This window comes from Elephantulus edwardii, unplaced genomic scaffold (genome assembly GCF_000299155.1).
Source record: "Elephantulus edwardii isolate Elephantulus edwardi_28Jun2011 unplaced genomic scaffold, EleEdw1.0 scaffold00028, whole genome shotgun sequence".
In the NCBI taxonomy this organism is placed as follows: Eukaryota; Metazoa; Chordata; class Mammalia; order Macroscelidea; family Macroscelididae; genus Elephantulus; species Elephantulus edwardii.
The window spans coordinates 4,276,994-4,296,594 of NW_006399778.1; the positions used below are offsets into that span (position 1 = coordinate 4,276,994).

Consider the following 19,601-nt stretch of genomic DNA (forward strand, 5'->3'; position numbering starts at 1 on the left):
TGGGGGTGGGGAAAGGCAAAGACATCTGTGAGTGAGGATGTAAACCAAACATAAGGAGCTGAGAAGCAGCAGCAGAACAGTACCAACACCCCAGCCTGTGGGCTCCATCAGCCCTCCCGGGCAGCACGGGATAACCCCTAGGCTCAAAGGCAGTACGTACCCCCACCTTCACTGCATGCAGGTCCAGTTTCTCTAGGCAAATACCAAGATCACTTTACAGCCGCACTCAGGAAGACCAGGCATAAATTCCGCCCTCTAGGTCCTCCTCAGCTCCAAACCTTTTCCATGGAAACAAATCTCCTTCCTTCACTCTTCCTACTCACATTTGCAAGCTTCCTTGCTATAAAAACAATACATGATGGGTGTATGCAAAGAAGTCTGTAAGGTTGCAGATGCATATGGGTTTCCTCCCATTCAGGAAGGCACAGAAACCTGAACAACCCATACAAAACTCTCAGACTTGGAGGCCCCAGGGGTAGAGAAATAAGGACAGATGATGGAGGTGTAAATCAGAAAAGAAAATTCTGCCCCACTGCCGGGGGGGGGCAGTAAGTGTCCCCCACTTCAGAGTAGTCGGAGCCACTCACCAAATATGTTTCCTTCGGAGCCGTCTTTTGTTAGCGGACGGAGCTCATTTGTCCCCATTGCGTACCGCTTGTAGCTTTGCCAGGCAAACTGCATCATCTGCAAGAAAAGGCAGGATATCAACAACTCCGGGTGACGAGCCCCAAGAGTGAGCACTGACCCCCTGGAATCACCCCCGACAACTGGGTTTTAAACCACATTTAGGAAATGACTTCTACACTTCCAGATGAAGGCAGGCAACTTCTCTCCCTAAGTTTATTCACAGCTGCCTGAAGGTCATTCTCCCCTCTTCCCCGAGAATCTCATGTATCTAAAGTCTATCTGCAGACTTCTCAGAAGCTAGTCATGAAAGCATCAAGCAAAACAAATTCAATCACCCTTCGATGCCCAGTGGGGAAAAAACACCTCTTCCATGAAGCCTCTCTATTTTATTTTGGCTTACAGTAATTCTCTGAAGGGAAGGAAGTGAGTATTTTGTGAGTGAAAGCTTGCTTACATCCTCTTAAGCTCACAGACTCACCTCATAAGCTAGATATTGTCAACCTCATTTTATAGATAAGGAAGCAGGTCAAAGACACGAAAGAATTTGCTGAAAGCTACCCAGGGAGTTAGTGTCAATACTGGAAATTGAGTCCATGCCTCTGACTCTCTGACTCTAACACGTTGAGTCTTTCCTCAAAGCCTGCTTCTCTCCCTGAGAATCACTGCATGGCTCCCTTTGAACCTCTCAAACATGTGGCTTGACCTGCCCCGGCTAGCAGACTTCCTTGTACCGAGTACCTAACCTAGTCACTGTGGTTGCCCTGGCTGTGGCCATAAGGTTTTTAAGGCTGGAAACTGCACTTGCCTGCACTTACCCCACAGCACCCAGTTGTAGGATGTGGCACAGAGATGCTTCAATGACTAGTCGTCGACTGTCACCCAGGGTATGTGAGGGCTCTCATTACATAAAGACACCAGGCCTCGCCCCTCAGGAGCATCACACAAGCGCCAGGCTCCTCTCACAGCATCAGCATTGCAGGCTGAAGAGGTGCCAGATGGTAGGCCTCCCTCCACCCAGGGCTCCCTTCTCTGCCTTTGGATGCAGGCTGTGGAAGGACAGCACAGCCGAGCTCTGGAGTGACAGGGTACAGAGGAGGAAGTCAGACACGGGTAGCAGAGGCACAGCTGAAGGACGGACGGGTGGGGAGGCAGCCTGGTGCAGCAAAAGAACTGGGAACTCAGGGCCAGAGGGGCCTGGGTTCTAATTCCACTCCTGCCCCTCTGTTGCTAGTTCTATGACTATGCAACGTGGTGAAATGTCTCTGAGCTTCACTTGACACATCTGCAAGATGGGCCTAACAAGAGATGCAATGGCACAATCCTGCAAGAATTAAACTGGGGCGGGGGCAGGAAGTAGCTGGAAAAGCCCAATTCCCAGCCTGCACAGCAGGTGCTCAACAAATGCTAATTCTCTTCCTGCTTCAATTTGCAACATTCCCATCTGGTCCCCCATGCATTGAATGAGTTTCTCAAACTTCAGCTGGCATAGGTATCACCTGGCAAGTATTTTAAAGAGATCACCAGGCCCCACCTCTTGAATGTTTGATCCAACAGGTCTGGGATGGAGCCCTAAGAATTTGCCTTGCTCTGGTGATGCAATGGGTTATGACATGGACTGCTAGCCAAAAGGTAAGAGGTTCAAATTCATCAGCTGCTTTATAGAGGAAAAAAGGAGGCAATCTGCTCTTAATCTGTCCTATAAGGTCACTATGTATACAAATGTCTAGATGACAGTCTTTGAGTTAACAAATCTCCCGGTGATACCACTAGCCTGTGTGCCACATGGGAGAACCAGGGATCTCTTACATATGAATACTTCGATTTGTCACCTCACTTAGACACAGTCATCCAAACCCTTTCTTTGGCTCTGCCCTGCCTACCGCCCAGCCACATTTCCAGCTCTGCACCTTTCCCAGGACACATCCGCCCACATGCCTGAGGCTCTTTGCACTTGCTACTGGGCTAAAAGTGTCTCTTCCAGGCACAACTGGCCAGTGATCACAGCTGTGCTCATCACTGAAGCCCAAGTGCACAGGCTGTGGGACACTCTGGCAGGTATATGGCTTGGGCTGTCCATAAAATGGCAGAACAATCTAGCACACCTTGCCAATTGATAGGTCATGAAACTCTGGAATGGGGTTGGAAAGCGGATCAATCCAGAGCTGGAATCGAGGTCTCTCGACTCCCATGCCAGCGCAGCTCACCCCCTTGCTTGGCCCATGTGACACACGTGCAAATGTCATGGTAACGCATGCCAAGCACTTGGCACAGGCTCTGAGTCCTGGTTCCATTCCTCTGTTATTTTCTACTTATCTTCAATTGGCAATAACGGGGAAATAATTGCCGGGTATGCGTGCTTGAGGGAAACTTGCCTTCTCCCTTCTCTCTGATCTGGGGGCTCCCTCCACTGAGTTAGTGTGAGGTGTGGGGGAGTGGCCAGGTGGGAGAGCAGGAAGCATAAGTGGCAGCGGGGGAGCAGGAGCAGGGGTCGGCTGGGGGGAAGATTGCACCCCACCTCAACTCCTCCTGCTTAAGAGAGAGTACGGGAGAAGTGGGTGTGCAGGCGTAATTAGGGGAATCATAGGTGTCTGCACATTCTCAAAGGAGCTGTAACTGCAGGGAACGTGGCGGCATTTGGAGCAAGGCCCATTCTCACAGCCACACACATCAAGAGAGGGGAACGAAGGCGCAAATAATCCCCACATCTCTCGGAACTGGATTCAGAAGGCAAGCTGTGTCTCCATCACACATGTGGGCAGAGACACAGACCCTCCAACGCACACCTGCATCCTCCCTTGGGTCCTGTAGACTCAGCAAAGGCATCAGGTAAGCAGAGGAATGACTAGTGGACAAGTAGTCCTTATTTCCCATGTTAATGTATCCTAAGGGAGCTCTGGTGGCCTAGTGGTAAGAAGCTGTGCTGCAATCCCGAATTCACCAGCTGCTCCGTGGGAGATGGATGGGCAATCTCCTTCCATGTGATTAATGGCCACTGAAAACCTGCTCGAGGGTTCAGCTATGGGTCGTTTCCAACTTGGCGGCACACAACAACAATACACCCTAAGGCTCCTGGGTGGTACAAATGGTTTGCACTTGGCTGGTAAACTTAAAAGATTGGTGGTTTAAACTCATAATGACTTAAGGAATGAGGGCATACTGATGTACTGGGGTGGGGGAGAGTTAAAAAAGGAGTTGCCAATCTTAAACAATGGGACAATTCAGCAACATAAATGGTCCAACTCCCTGGTGACATCTGGGCTGGGCTCTGGAGGTGTGGTCTTGACCTGGGTCCCCAGGAGCAGCATCTCAATGAACTCTGTTGACCATTCCATGCTGTCAAGATCTTTCCAGAACCAGGTCTTATTAATCTGTAAGGTAAGTGTCTGCTGGTTTTCAGGAAGCTGCAAACCGGAGGGGACACTGTCATCTACAGTCTCCTCTCTCCTACATTTCTGACAGAAGCACTGAGGAGTTGGACCTCGGGCAGAACTGGGAACTAGCATCAAGGGCTTTGCGTGCGGGCCATTCATGAGCAAATGAGCAAGCTACACAGTCAGTGCAACACTTGTCTTTCCATTTCTGTCCACAACAATACTGTGAAAGACGGGGCCAAAATACAAAACCGCTCTGCTCTCGTACAGAAGGGGGGGAAAAGTCATTTGTTTGCTTTTTAAGAGGGAGGGCAAAAGGGTTAGGCTGGCATGATTTGTTCACAGGGAGCTCAGGTTGGCTCCTACAGAGCGTCATTTGTTGTACTAAATGCTTGCAACTCACTAACTTAAAGCCTATTAGAGCCACGAGGATGGCAGTAATAAAAAAGACGGAATGTTGTGTTGGTGAGGGTACGGAGGAATACAGAACTCTCATACATTGTTGGCTGGGAATGTAAAATGGTGTAGCCACTTTAGAAAACTGTTTGGGGAGGACAAGTTAAACATGGAGTAACCAAGCCCCAAATGAGGGACAGATCTACAACATTACGTGGTCTACACTCTTAAAAAAAAAAAAGTCATAAACAAAGAGAAGCCTGACAAGTAAGGAGATGTTCATGACCAGTAAATGCAACATGAACGGAACGGATCCTGGAGGTGAAATAACAACAGCAACAACATTGTTATTATCCTAAAGGGCATTGTGGACCCAACTTGCCAAATCTGAATGGGGCAGAGGTACCAGATAGTAGAATCAAGCATCATTATTTTGCCAATTTTGATGGCTGACTGTAGTTATGTAGAAATGTGGCATTACCTTCTAGGAAATATATAATGAAGTATTTAAGGGTAAAGGGCATCGTGTGCGCAGCTTACTCTCAAATGGTTCAGAAACCAGTTATTGTATATATGTACAGAGAGAGGAGAGGGGAGGGCAGAACAGAGAGCGTGAAGACGACGAGAGAACAAACATGGTAAAATATTAACATCTACAGAATCTGGGTGAAGGGTAAATGTGAAATCTTTGGTTGATTTTTGCAACTTCTCTGCAAGTCTGAAATAGGAAAAAGAAAATCCATTAAAGAATTTTGCTGGAGGTTGCCGATGCCATTTTCAACCAAGTCCACACATTCCAAGATTTTATTCCACTTTTTAAAAATTATGACAGACTGTGCCCCTGTGAAGCAGCTCTGGCGGTTTCTCTCGCCCCACAGTTCCTCCTGACCTGTGCTGGCCTTCATGGCCCCCTCGCCAGGCTTGCTATGCCTGTTCTGGTCAGAGAACCGAGCCAAGCAAGCAACTGTGTTTCCTCTCCTATAATCACATCACCATGCTTAGATACGGTACTCAACCCTACTCTGTGGTCCTTGCTCCAAAAAGAAACTCAAAGACTCTTTTGAGGTCTGCGCATTTTGCAGAAGCCTCAGTTCATCCGAGGCTTTGACCTCTCATTTCCTTTTTCCCCACCTTCTTCCATGTGAGCCCTGTCCTACACTTTCTACTTCTAACACCTGTGCAGAACCTTCTAAATATTTTTTTTAAAAAAGAAGGCCGAAACTTCATATATGTATATAAAAACACCACCCCTCTCAAATTTATTGCCATGGAGTCAGAAGCAACCCATAGTTGACCCTCGATGTGATTTTTGCAGGGATGTAAATTGCGTAAGAGGACATTTCCTGTCTATCCCCCATGAGCCGCTGATGGATTCAAACTTCCAGAGTTGCTGCCTATGCCACCAGAGATCCCTGTGTTGTTGTTGTTGTTCTTGTTATTGCGTAATGTTGAGTTAGCACCAACCCATAGCTGATCCTCCAGCAGATTTTCAGGGGCAGTAAATTCACTGGAGGGAAACCGCCCATCTTTCTCCTGTGGAGCAGCTGGTAGATTAGAATCATGTACCTTTGGATTGGGAGCACAACTGCTTACCACTAAGCCACTAGAAAAATCAAAATAAGACTGTAGGAATAGACAGGATACCAGCTGACAAGTTCCGACTAATGGATGCTGCCCTGGACATGCCTACAGTTTATGCCAGGAAATCTGGAGGACAGCGGCCTAACTGGCTGACTCGGAGAAATTTACATTTATTCTCAGTCCAAAGAAAGATCATCTCACAGAACATGGAAATTATTAAACAATATCATTAATATTGCATGCCAAGCAAAATATTGCTGAAGATCAACCAAAGATGGCTAGAACAGTTAACTGAAAGAGAACTTCCAGAGTTCAGGCTGTGTTTAAAAAGAGGCCATGGCACCAGAGATATCATTGCTTATGTCAGATGGGTCACAGTTGAAAGCAGATAATACCAGAAGAATGTCTACTTGTGCTTTATTGACTGGGCAGAGGCATTTGATCATGTGGATCGTACCACATTATGGCTAACACTGAGAAGAATGGAATGCCAGAGCACTTAATTATGCTTATATGAAACCTATACCTAGTTTAAGAAGCTGTTGTCCAAACAGTGCAGGGAACACTGCATAGTTTAAAATTAAGAAAGGTGTGTATCAGGATTGTATCCTTCCTCCATACCTAGTCAATCTATGTTGTTGTCATATGCTATGAAGTCATTTATGACTCTTAGTGACCTAATGAACAAAAGTTCTGAATCTTGCACTATCCTGAACCAACCTCATCATACCTGACTCCACTGCCATAGTCACTGTGCCAATCCATCTCATCCAGGGTCTTCCTCTCATGTGCTGACCCTCCACCTTTCCAAGCATGATGTCCTTCTCCAAGACTGGCCCCTCATGACAACATGCCCAGATTATGTGAGAGAGAGCTTCAAAATCCTTGTCTCTACGGAGCAACCTGGTTTCACTCTCTTGAGGACAGACATGTTTACTCTCTTGGGAGTCCATAGTATGTTTAATACTCTTCTCCAGCACCGCAATGAAAAGGCATTGATTCTTCTATATCCTTAGTCATTTTCCAGCTCTCAGATGCACAGCAAGTAATTGTGAAGACCACGGCCAGGTGCACTTTAATCTCCAGATTGACTCTTGATGGCAGATTTTCCCATGCAACTTGTTATTTGATTTTCTGATGGCTGGTGCCAAGGACGATTTTGGATCCAAGCGAGACGAAATCATTAACAACCTCAATCTTTTCTCCATTTACCTGATGCCTCCTATTGGCCCAGTGGTGAGGAATTTTGTTTTCTTGATGTTGCAAAGTAAACAAGGCTCTGGTCCTTGTTTTGCAGGAAGCGCTTCATATTCTCAGTTTCAGCAAGCAAGATGGTGTCATCTGCACAATGCAAGTTGTTGATGAGTCTTCCTCCATTTTGATGCCACATTCTTCTTCATAGAGTCCAGCCTTGCAAATGATCTGTTCAGCATATAGACTGAAAAGGTATGAAGAAAGAATACATCTCTGACACACTCCTTTCTTGATTTTGAACCCTGCAGTATTTCCTTGCTCTGTTTGCACAGTAGCTTCTTGGTCTAGGTCTAGGTCTCACATGAGCACAATCAAGTCTTCTGGGATTCTCATTTTTCACAATTTGTATGATCCACACAGTCAAATGTCTTAGAGTAGTTGATAAAACACAAAGAAACATCTTTCTGGTACTCTAATCAAGAGTCCTCTGACATCAGCAATGATATCCCTAATGTCATGGCCTCTTCTAGACACATCTTGTTTGACTATCTGATACATAGTGGCCAACGCCAATCCATCTCATCTCACTATGTCTACTGTGTCAATATTTACCATTCAGTTTCTTTTTTAACAATGTCATTATGGTTTGTTCTTAAGGGTACCATTTATCTGTCAGTTTTTGTATTGAAGAAATATCTTTGCATGTTGCTCCTCTTGATAGCTTAGATATACATATGTGTTTGCTGTCTAACATCTGCTATTTTGAGTGCAGTGCTTGTCTGTCAGATGCTGTACTTAAGCAGTTCTCCCAGAATAAGACAGACAAGGAAGAAGGATTGCCTATCCACTTCTGAAATAAGAGGCCTTGGAAAACCTTATCAACAATAGAGCACACTTAGACTATTAGATAAATAGCACTGAAGGCTGAGTCCACAAAATGGAAGACACAAAAAATGAGAAGGTAGCTGCAAACACCCACTAGCCATTGGAACATATAATGTATCAAGGATGAATGCAAGAAAATTGGACATTGTTAAAAAAGAGATTCAATCTTTATGCTAAGCAAATCATTTGAGAAGCTGGACTCTATGAAGAAGAATGTGGCATCAGGATTGGAGGAAAACTTATCAGTAACCTCCATTATTATGCACATGATGCACCTGACAGTGAGGAGGACTTGAACAGTGCTCATGGCAGAAGATCAAAGAATACAGTCTTCAATATGAATTACATCTCAACATCAAGAAAACAAAAATTCTCACCACTGACTGACTGGCAACATCAGGATAGATGGAGAAAAGATTGAAACTTGCAACAATTTCCTTTTGCTTGGATCCACAATTAACACCCTTGGTACCAGAAGTCAGGAGATAAGGAGACGAATTGCACTGGGCAAGTCTGCAGTCAGGGACCTCTCCAAACTACTGAGGCATAAAGAAATGATGTCAGTGGAGACTAAAATGTGCCTGATTCAGGCCATGGTCTTTTCAATCATTTGACAATGCATCTAAGAGCTGGACAATGAATAAAGATGGCAGAAAAAGAATTGATGTTTTTGAGTTGTAGAGCTGGAGAAGAATATGGAACATCCCATGGACTGCTAAAAGAACAAACAGATGTATCTTGGAGAAGGTGAAGCCAGAGTCTCCTTAGAGGCAAAGATGACAAAGCTTCATCTTATATACTCTGGACATGTTTTTAAGAGTAGCTATTCTTTGGAATAGCATCATGTTTGGAAAGGCAGAGTGTTGGTAAAAGATAGGAAAACTCTCAGACAGCTAAGACTGACTCAGTGACTAGAGCAATGAGCTCAAGTATGTCAGGAAGTGTGAGGATGGCACAGGATAGGACAGGGTTCAGATATTTTGTTCACAGGGTCACTATGAGTCTTGCTCAACTCAACAGCTCTTAATTACAAGCAACCAAAACCCCCTGGGATCCCCATATAGATATATATTTTATAAAAAATGAAAATCCATTGCTGTCAAGTTAATTTTGACCTGTACTGACTCTATAGGACTGAGTAGAACTGCCCTAGAGGCTTCACAAAGTTGTATTTTTCACAGCAGTTCTTTGCATACTTTATCAGGTCTGAGGTAGTTCAGTGGACCTGGCAAGATAAATGCTCCCTTTAAAAAATAATTATGCAAAGGTTAAGTAAAGTATGAGAAGTGAAATAGTAAACATATTTAAAACCATGTTTTCAGATGTTTAATGTTATAAAAATAATCATTATATATATTTAATGGAAAAAGAAGACACTACATCGTACAGTACGAAACTAATTGTTCCATATATGTGTGTTAAGAAAAAAGGCTTGAAGAAATATGATGTCCAAACTCTCTATTTCTTGTCTGTCTTGTTTTCGCTAATTGACTTTGTAAATTCCATAATAAAATTTATTCTAAAATTGTTGACAATGATTATTATGTGTGATTAGAAACTTAGTAATTTTTATTTTCTTCTTACTGCCCTGTATTTTTTTTTTCAAATTATCTATAGTTGAAATGAAAGGCAAAAATGAGGCAATGATACAATGTTACACTGGCATCAAAAGGGAATTTGGTGAGCACTTGGGTTGTTGGCCATTGGGTGGTTCTGACTGAGTTGGGATTTGATCAAAGAGAGGAAGGTCTTTATAGTTGGGAATTGGAGAAAAAGACCATCACAAGAGAAACAACATAAATAGAAGCCGAGCCAGAAGCCCAGTTCAAACAGAAATTTAGGGCCAGAGCCAGCATCTATCTTCACAGGCACATTTTACAAGAAGCAGGAGGCCCAGAGAGGGGAAGTGATTTGCCATGGTCAGGACACAGATGTTAATAGCACAGGGATGAGCCAGTCTCGGAGAACATGAGCAGGATGATGAGGCAGCTGATGGGGTGGGGGCAGCCTGAGCTCCAGCAAGATGAACACAGGGCCGGCTCCAGAGCACCAATGTGAGAATCCAGAGGCATAAGGACTAAATGCAGAGAGAAAGAATATCCTGCTCCTCCCACTGGGGGGCTTAAAATAAACAAGAGGCATGAGTGTGTATGCATGTATGTGTATATGTGTGCAAGTGTCCAAGCCAGAGGCAGAGAGGAACCTCTGATGGCTCTGGAAGTTCCTCCTTCCCAGCAGTCTATGATTTATAGGCTCAAAGAGCCCCTAACACAACTCCAAAAAGACTTCCTTTCACTTGAGTCATGAGAAGGCAGAAAACAGAACTGCAAGGGTGGAAAGACACAGCAAAGCAACTGGAGCTGGATCACGAGACACTCCATCAGTTCTTCCTCAAACAAAAGATGCTCTTGTCCACCTGGACAGCTCTGAATGACGTGAACACTTAAAATGCAAAATATTTACAGGGCTCGTGTTGGTCTGGTCAATAATCAAGGTAAACATGGGCTTACCTGAGTTTATTTTCTAAACTATAGTGACATTCACATTTTTTTCACCACACCAAAGATTCTGCTTCGGTATCTGTCTCTCTCCCAAGCCCACAGCACCTTCCTGCAGAATCAAAGCCTCTTTCCAAATTTACAACCTCTGACAGGGATGAAGTATCCAGTAAGCCAGGTAAGCACTGATTAACTTGTGCATACAAGTAATTCAGGGAGCTCTGGTGGTTTTGTGGTAAGAAATTGCACTGCAATCCCAAAGACACATAGTTCAAATCCCTCAGCTGCTCTGTGGGGGAAGAGTTGGCAATCTCTTCCCATGTGATTTATTGCTTCTGAAAACCCGTTGGAGGATCAGTTATGTGTCAGTTCCAACTAGATGGCATGTAACAACAATAACAACAGCATAACTCATGCAATTCTAAGTGAGATTTTAAGTAAGTCGGTGCTTACCTTGCTTGCTAATGGATAATCTGTGCCTGTTTCAGGCAGATGTGTTATGATTTCAAGACTCTCTTTCAATCTGCTTCAGACAGAGCTTGAGAATTCTCCTGCAGAGAAGAGTCTGGGAGCCTAGGGTGTCACACAGGCAGGGAGCCTCCCTCTCCCCTGAACCCAGGAGCCCCAGATAAGGCAGAGCCCAAACAGAAAGGATGTATTCAAGGAGGGGAAGGAAGGGGAGTCGTGACAGGCTGTCTCAAGAGTTGAAAATGAACACAATGTTTGCACTGGAAAGTCTTTGAGGGCCAGTGGGGCGAAATGGGGTAAACACACCTCTTTTCTTTAGAACTTGAAAAACCCACACAGACCCACAGGACCAGGTCTGGCAATGACCCAGAAACTTCTCAGAGCTGCTGAGAAGGGAAATGGATTTTCCCAGTCATTAAGGACAAGCATTCACGCCGTGAGAGGAAGCCTTATTGGCGTCTCACAGCAGGAATGTGGGGCCCCATTTGCAAGGGCTTATCGGGAAAAGGATTTGGTCTCTAATGATCCCAGGATCTGATGACCTCACAGAGAGGGAAATTAGAACTGAGGGCTGCTTTTTGTATTTTCTTCCTCATCTCAGCTCAGCCCTGGGAAGCCACTGACAGCTTGGTTCCTGAAAACCATCCACGTTAGGGTTCTCACACAACCCTGGATTATACTTTAGGGGTTGGGCTTAGGTGGGTTGGGAGTCTGCCTGACTCTTGAAAAGTAAATGTAGGAGACAGAAAACGGCTTATGAATGTTTACCAATTTGAGGTGCAAACAGCTCCCCTTCAGCCTGCCCGTGGGGTTTGGATTTGAGTAACCTCAGTAGTCTCAGCCCCTTGGTAGCTCTAAGGAGACACTGAAATCGAGTGGGGACCCTGGGGACAGAACGCCTTGCTGCTCCACATGTGCCCAGGAGCTGGGCATCTTAGAACACACACACCCCCACCCCAGAGCTCGCTGAGTTTCCACAAGATCCCCAGGTGCTTCAAAAGCACATTAAAGCCTGAAAAGCGCTCTAAACTCTGCCACCCACTGGCTGTGTGGCCTTGAGCAAGTGACCTAATCTCTCTGAGGCTCAGTTTGCTCATTTGTAAAAGGACAGGAATAGCTAATCCTTATAATAACCTTGAGAGTAAATAACATGGAATCTATTTAGCACAGCGGCTGCTATGTGCTCAGTGAAAGGCAGCCAGAGAATGATTGTTACCCTATTAATTTACCCACTAAGTATCTCTTCTGGTGGTGAGTTTGCAACAAGCTGCACTGTGTGTGACCGCCAAAGGCTGAGAGTTTCCAGGGGTTCGAATCTACCTGCAAGGCTCCCAGGGAGAAAGAAGAGCCTCCTTCTCCTCTCACACCCTTGGAAACCTGATGGAGGGTCACTCTGAGTTGGAAACAACAGCACAGCAGGGAGTGTCTCTCTCCATCCGCTTCTCTCTCCCCACCACCACACAACATCCAAGTTCCAAACTACTCGAATCTCTGTCTGGGTTGCCTATAGCAGCCCCCTAACCGGCATATGAGTCTCATTCCAAATTGTTTCCCACACTGCTGCCAGCATAGTGGGATCTATTTGAAATGCAAATTTATCCCTATCTCCCTGCAAACCCCAACACAGACAGGCATTTACTTCAATCAGGTATAAAGATCAAACTTCTCGATTTGGCCTACCAAGCCCTGCAGAATCCCAGAATCCCAGGCCTCCAGCTCAGCTTTTCTTCTTGTCTCTGCATCCACCCCACCCCCGCCCCATCACATCAGCTTTCTGTTTGTCAGAGAACCACAGTGTTTTCTGCCACAGGGCCTTTGCATCAGGTCACTCCAGCCTCCCCTTTGGGCCTGATGAACTCCACTCAGCTTTCATATCTCTGGTTCTCACTTCCTAGAGAAGCCTCTCTGATATGGTCTTACTATGGATTATTAAAGTTGTAACTTTATATTAATTGTATGATTAAATAGTACCCATTCCTGCTCCTTTCCTACCAGTATGCAGGCCTCACAAGAACCCCTTAGAGCCCTTTGCTCCTAACAGCTTTCCAGCACCCAGCCCAGTGGCTGACCCACAGTATCCCTCTGTAAACACATATTGATTCAACAGCTAATGGTAGTGACAATACACTGGCAGCCATCTCCACATTTGCAGTGCCCATGGAGTTAGGGAGTAATTGGGACAGATCTCAGTGCCCACCCCTCAATGGCTCAGACGCTACTGTGATTTACTAAAGGCAAGAGGATTTGCTTCAATGAAGAGGCCAAAAGGAAAGAATGTGTGAGGCATTTTCCAGGTGAGACACCCTTGGGATCTTGGTGAAAACATTGGCTGGAAGGATCAGAGAAGCCAGATGCAAATCTGAGGTTTGCCACTGTACTGAGAGGTGCACCACAAATGCACAGTGGAGGGTGCTCCGTGCCCCTCTGCTCTATCACAGACCAGGTGGTGGGCAGGAAGAGGGGGGTAGAGATGAATAAGGGCAGGAAGAGGGGGGCAAAGATGAATAAGGCAGGATGATCTCAGCTTATCTGCAAGGGAAATGATTAAAAAGGCTTTGTCAAGGAGTTCAGCGTAAAACCAGCCTTTGTGCAGGTAGCGTTACAATTCCCAAGAGTTCGCTCTCCATGTGTGAGTCTATGGTCACCTGTGACTTAGGTAGGGTGGGCCATCACCTCGTTTTGTAGATAATGAACCTGTACACACACACATACTCTTCTGGAATATGTGCCTGAGTATTCCAGAATGTTCTGGAATATGAACATATACTGAGCTATGCCCAGTCTTTACCACAGCATAGAGAGAAGCTCTCAAAGAGGCACAGAAGGAAAGAGCCTGGCATTGAATCTCAGCTTTACTAAGCTATGTGTCTTTGGAGAAGATAGTGAACTTCTCTGTGCCTCAATTATTCTCAACTACTTAAAAATAATTGTACTATTATATTATGCTTATTCACTGTTTTTAATGAGTCACTAGTTCTTACATATGCATTAACTTACAGTAATTTTACTAGTAGGGAGCGCTAGTGGCTTAGTGGTAATAAGCTGTACTGCAATCTGGAAGGCATGCAGTTCGAATCCACCAGCTGTTCCAAGGGAGAAAGGTGGGCAGTTTCTTCCCATGCGATTAACTGTCTCTAAAAACCCACTTGGAGGATCTACTGTGGGCCGGTTCCAACTTGATGCCACTCAACAACAATAATCTTACTAGTAAGTAATAGGCTACTCTGGTAGCCTAGTGGGTAAGGAGTTGTGCTGCCAACCCAAAGGCCAGTGGTTCAAATACACCAGCTGGTCTGTGGGGAAAAAGATAAGCAATCTCTTTTCATGTGATTTTCAGCCTCTGAAAACCCACTGAGGGGTCAGCTATGAGTTGGTTCCCACTTGATGGCAAGGAGCACAACAAATCTTATCTGTGTATCAGTACTCCCACTTGCAGATAGGAAACTGAGGCATTTACCCAATCAGGAGGCAGAGCTGGGACAAGCACCTAGGCCATCTATACATTAGGCTGCACTGTTTCACTGCCTCTCAGGGAAGGAGCAATGGCAGAAGCCACCTAGGACGGATGTGATAGGGTAATGACAATGTATGGGGCTCTTTACAGTGCCTGGTATGTACAGAAATCCCAGCGAACATTAGCACTCTCCTGTCTGACCTGGGTTTCACATTCCCTGTGTCAGGAAACAGCAGTACCATTTCAGAAACCTAGGGTCCTCCTTGAGCCTTCTCTATTCCACATCTCACGTCAATTCACCAGCAGGTGTGCTGGCTACACTCTGACATGTGTCTCTGATCCACTGCCTCTCTCCCTCATCTCTCATCTGAACCTTGATAATGGCTCCTAACTGGTCTCCCTGCTTCCTCTCCTGCCCCCCTCACTTGCATCCTTTCTCCTCACAACCACTAGAGAATGCTTTTAAAAGCCCCTTCATGTCATTCCTCTGTGTGAGAAGCTCCAAGAGTTCCCACAACCCCATATCTGAAAAGGTTACCTATCTGGCCTCTCCTCCCAACACTGCATTTCCCTGCTCCCCACACTACAATCACAGGGGCCTTCTGACATCACCTCAAACACATTAGTCCTTTCCCACTGTGGTAGGCAGATTAATGGTGCCAGTGATGTCCTAATCTCTGGACACGTGGACATGTCAGGTTACACGGCAAATCGGTATTAAGGCTGTGGGTGGAATTAAGGTTGCTAATTAGCTGATCTTGAGATGGGACATTATTCTTGGCTATCCAGGTGAGCTCAGTACAGTCACAAAGCTGCCTCTAAGTGAGAGAGGGAGGAGAAGAGTCAGCATGACAGTGATAACAGGTGAGAAAAACTCAAGAACCCTGCTGACTGTGAAGCCTGGTGAGGCCCATGAGCCAAAAAATACAGGGGAAAGGCAAGAAAACAGGCGGCTCTCCTCTGGAGCCTCCAGAAAGCAGCACAGTACTGCAAACCAATTTTAGTCTTCTTACCCCTAGAACTGACTGATAAAAGAAGAAAAATGCTGTCTGTTGTCACTAAGTCTATGTTAATTTGTTACAGCAGCCATTGGAAATGAGTACACCACCTCAGGGCCTTTGCACTGCTCAGTTAACAACTGAATGAGCACACCCACCCACTGAGTTCCCCACTCTACGGCAGTCCTTTTGTACAAGAGGAACTGTGACATTGCAGAGCTGGTGACAGCATTGTGGACTTAATACCTCTGCAGGGTAATGACGCCTTTCATTTCATGTCTGTTCCTCTTGCCCCAAATAGCAAGAGTCCTGCCTGCCAGAGGAACACAGTACAGCACGTTAATGATAATACTATGCCACCCTTGTGATGTCCATTTCCTTGTCATGGGCACCTACCAAGCACTTAGCATGTACTGAGCTCTCCATGAGCGCTCAGACCCTGCAAGGTGAGTTGCCATGATTATCTCTCTTTTGGAGATGAAGCTACGGAGTAACTGAGCTTTCGTTGATGTAGGTGTCAAGAGTTAGTTCCAACTTAGACCCTACACACAGCAGAACGATACACTGCTGGATTATGTGCCATCCTCATAACTGGTATGCGTGAGCCATGGGTGCAGCCAATGTGTCAATCCATTTCATTAAGGGCTTTCCTCTTTTTTTGCTGACCCTTTACCAGCTGACCAGAAGAGGTCCATATTTGTTCCATTCTCAAAAAGGTGATACAAAAGAATGTGGAAATTGTCAAGCAACTCATTAATATCACATGCAAGCAAAATACTGCTGAAAAGGATTTAAAATGGCTAGAACAGTAAATAGAAAACTACAGTATTTCAAGCTGGATTTAGAGGAGTCCATGGCACCAAAGACGTCATTGCTGATACTAATCTTTCAGTTTTTTAGCTTAAAGCCATGAATGCCAGAAGAATGTCTGTTTGTGCTTTATTGACTGATGGATCAAAACAAATTATGGGTAACACCAAATGTCTATTTGTGCATTTGACTGATGAATCATAACAAATCATGGGTAACACTGAGAATGGGAATCCCGGAGTACTTAATTGTGCTCAATACAAAACCTATATCTAGACCAAGAGGCTACTGTGCAAACAGAGCAAAGGAGCACTTCTTCGTTTAAAATCAAGACCAGGTGATTCAGGGTTGTAGCCTTTCTCCATAACTATTCAATTTGTATGATACACAAATTATTTGAGAATCTGGACACTATGGAGAATGTTGCATCAGGATTTGAGGGAGACGCATCAATAACCTACATTACTGGAGATGACACAACCTTGCTTGCTGAAAGGGGAGGAAGCTTGCTTGAAGTGCTTGCTTTAAGAATATCAAAGAACACAGCCTTCAATATGGATTGCATCTTATCATAAAAAAAAACACCCAAAAAAATCTCACCACTGCACCAAGAGATAACTTCATGATAGTTGGAGAAAAGATCAAAATTTTTAATAATTTCCTTTTGCTTGGATCCATATGAGGAGACATACTGCACTGGGAAAGCCTACAGTCAGGGACTTCTCCAAATTATTGAGGGGCAATGACATCAGTTTGAAGATTAAGGTGTGCCTGATTTAGACCACGGTCATTTTAAAAAAATTATTTATTTATTTATTTTTAATTTGTATGTGTACCATCAAATCAGAGCTGACTGGTACAGGAGGAAATTGTTTCTCCTTCTCCAGCAGTGCATCTGGTGGATTCGAACCCCTCACCTCTGGGATTGCAAGGCAGCTTCTTGCCACTAGGCCACCAGAGCTCACCCATGGTCATTTTTTAAAAATGAATTTTAATGAATTTTTACAGAGATTTTGGATTTCCAGTCATTCATTGTTGCACACTTTCCTCCCTGCCCACCCCTATCCCCAGTCAGTCTGCTTTTGTCTTGGAAAAGTAAAAAAAAAACACAAACAACAAAAAACCAAAACATTATTTCATTGTTATACAGTCCCTCACCACCAGTCCACTCTACTCTTCAGCTTTCATTCTGGACTCTTGTCATGGCAATAATTCCTAATCCTATATCCCTTTTACACAGTTCTCTCCCTCATCTGTTTCAATACAGTATACATTATTTATCTCCCTCTTTTCTTTGTTTCCCCCTAAACCCCAATGTCAGTCCTGCTTTACAACAGTGGCATTATGCAGTATTTGTGTCCATGGTCATTTTAATCACTTGCTGACCTACTGAGAGCAGGGCCATTAATAAGGATGAGAGAAGAAGAACTGATGCCTTTGTACTATAATATTGGAGAAAAGCACTGAATATCTCATAGATTGCCAAAAGAACAAACAGATACATCTCAGAGAAGGTGCAGCCAGAGTGCACCTTGGAGGCAAAGGTGACAAAGCTTCATCTCACATATTTGGAGCATGTTGCTAGGAAAGGTTATTCTTTGAAGAAGGACATCATGCTTGAAAAAGCAGAGTGTCAGCAGAAATGAAGACTCTCAACCAAATAAATTGACACAGTTACTGCAACAATGGGCTCAAGTGTGTTAGAGACGGTGAGGGTGGTGCAGGATAAGACAGGGTTCAGATTTGGTTTTCATAGGGTCCCTGTAAGTCTTATTTGACTCGACAGAATCTAACCACAGCAACTACTTTACCAAGTATGATGTCCTTCATACTTGTATGATGTTATCAAGAGGGACTGGTCCCTCTTGATAACATGTCCAAAGTACATGAAACAAAGTCTTAACACTTGCACCTTAAGGAGCCTTTTGGTGGGGTTAGCTAACTTTTCAAAACAAATCGTGACAGAGCCAAAAAAAAAAGGCAAGAGAAGAGCCTGCACTCCTGACCATACAGCAATTGCATCCCTCCCACCACCACTCCAAGGTAAAGGTTAGCGTCTGCTTCCCCCACAACACATCCACGGCTTTGCAGCTGGCAAGTGGAAGAGCCAGTGTTTGAAGCTGGGGTCCAGCCGATTCAAAAGGCTGTGTCCCTTTCTGTCTCACCAGGCTGCTTGCTGTCTAATGAATGAATGAACAAAACATTGACCCAGCATCTGTGGACAGCACGTGGTGTGCAGAAAATCAAAGCAGAGCTGACTGCTGCCCAGTGGCTGGCTGCCTGGCCCTTCCTGAGGTCTGCTTCTCTTTGAAAATTATAAACGTCCAAGATCCCAGCTCCTCAAGGCTGCCTCCTAGAAGGAATGCATGGCTTGCTTTAAAGTACCCCAGCTGTTGTTGTACATATATTGCCTAATCATATATTCCTTTTAAAGAGTTCTTTTCTTCATCTGTTCCAATACAGTAATATTTTTTGAAAAAGTGAACTGAGGAAGGGAGAAAGGAAGGAGAGGGGTAAAATGTGCAACAATGAATAAATGAAAAATCTACCTTTTCTATATATTTTCATTAAAATCACAATTAAAATGTAAAATGTTATACATTTTAAAAAGTACTCCACCAAGTCTGGGTACCTCTGGAAAAGTAAAAGAGGCAGAACCAGTGCTTTGGTCCAGATGTTAAGAATAGAAAGGAAGAAAGGATAGACTGAGGAAGAAGAAAGAAAGGAGAGAAGGAGGAGGGAATGAAGGAAAAGTAAGTTTAAGGAAAACTACTATTTTTGGAAAGGGATATCATGCTTGTAAAGGTAGAGGGTCAGCAAAGGAGAAGAAGACCTTCAACAAGACAAACCGCCATGGTGACTGCAGCAATGGGCTCAAGGGTATCGGGGATGATAAGGATGGCCCAGGACAGGAAAGGATTTATATCTGTTGTTCACAGGGTCACTCTGAATCGTTCTTAACTCACCAGCACCTACCAAGAACACAGTGAATGGACTGGAAGTCAGAAGAAGCCTTATCTGAGTGCAGTTTCCCAGGAAGGTAATAATTGAAATCTGAAAGTCTAGCTGTAATAGCCACCTTCTGTTCAGTGGCACCACTGTGTTAGCAAGAGGCCCAGGTGGTCTGTCTTAGGGCTTCGAAAGGTCACATCCTGGCTGAGGATGAAATCAAGCAAACTCCAGATGTGGAGCTTGGCTTCCTAGTCCATTTCACCACCCCTTGAGGGACCAGCTTTGGGTACAGAGTCTGGGGCCATTTCTAACTTATCTACATGGAACCGTCCTCAGTTTCTGGTGGTCCTCCTCAGAGGCCAAGAGT

The 19,601-nt window shown here is 44.8% G+C and overlaps 1 protein-coding gene across 1 annotated transcript in view; it reads right to left on the minus strand.

Moving 5' to 3' along the window:
* The window catches only part of MAN1C1 (mannosidase, alpha, class 1C, member 1), a 209,010-nt gene that overhangs the window by 116,577 nt on the left and 72,832 nt on the right, over window positions 1-19,601 (minus strand). The window contains exon 2 of the mRNA XM_006883503.1: window positions 588-684. Within this exon, the coding sequence (XP_006883565.1) occupies window positions 588-684 (97 nt within the window). The remainder of the gene's footprint in view (window positions 1-587; window positions 685-19,601) is intronic.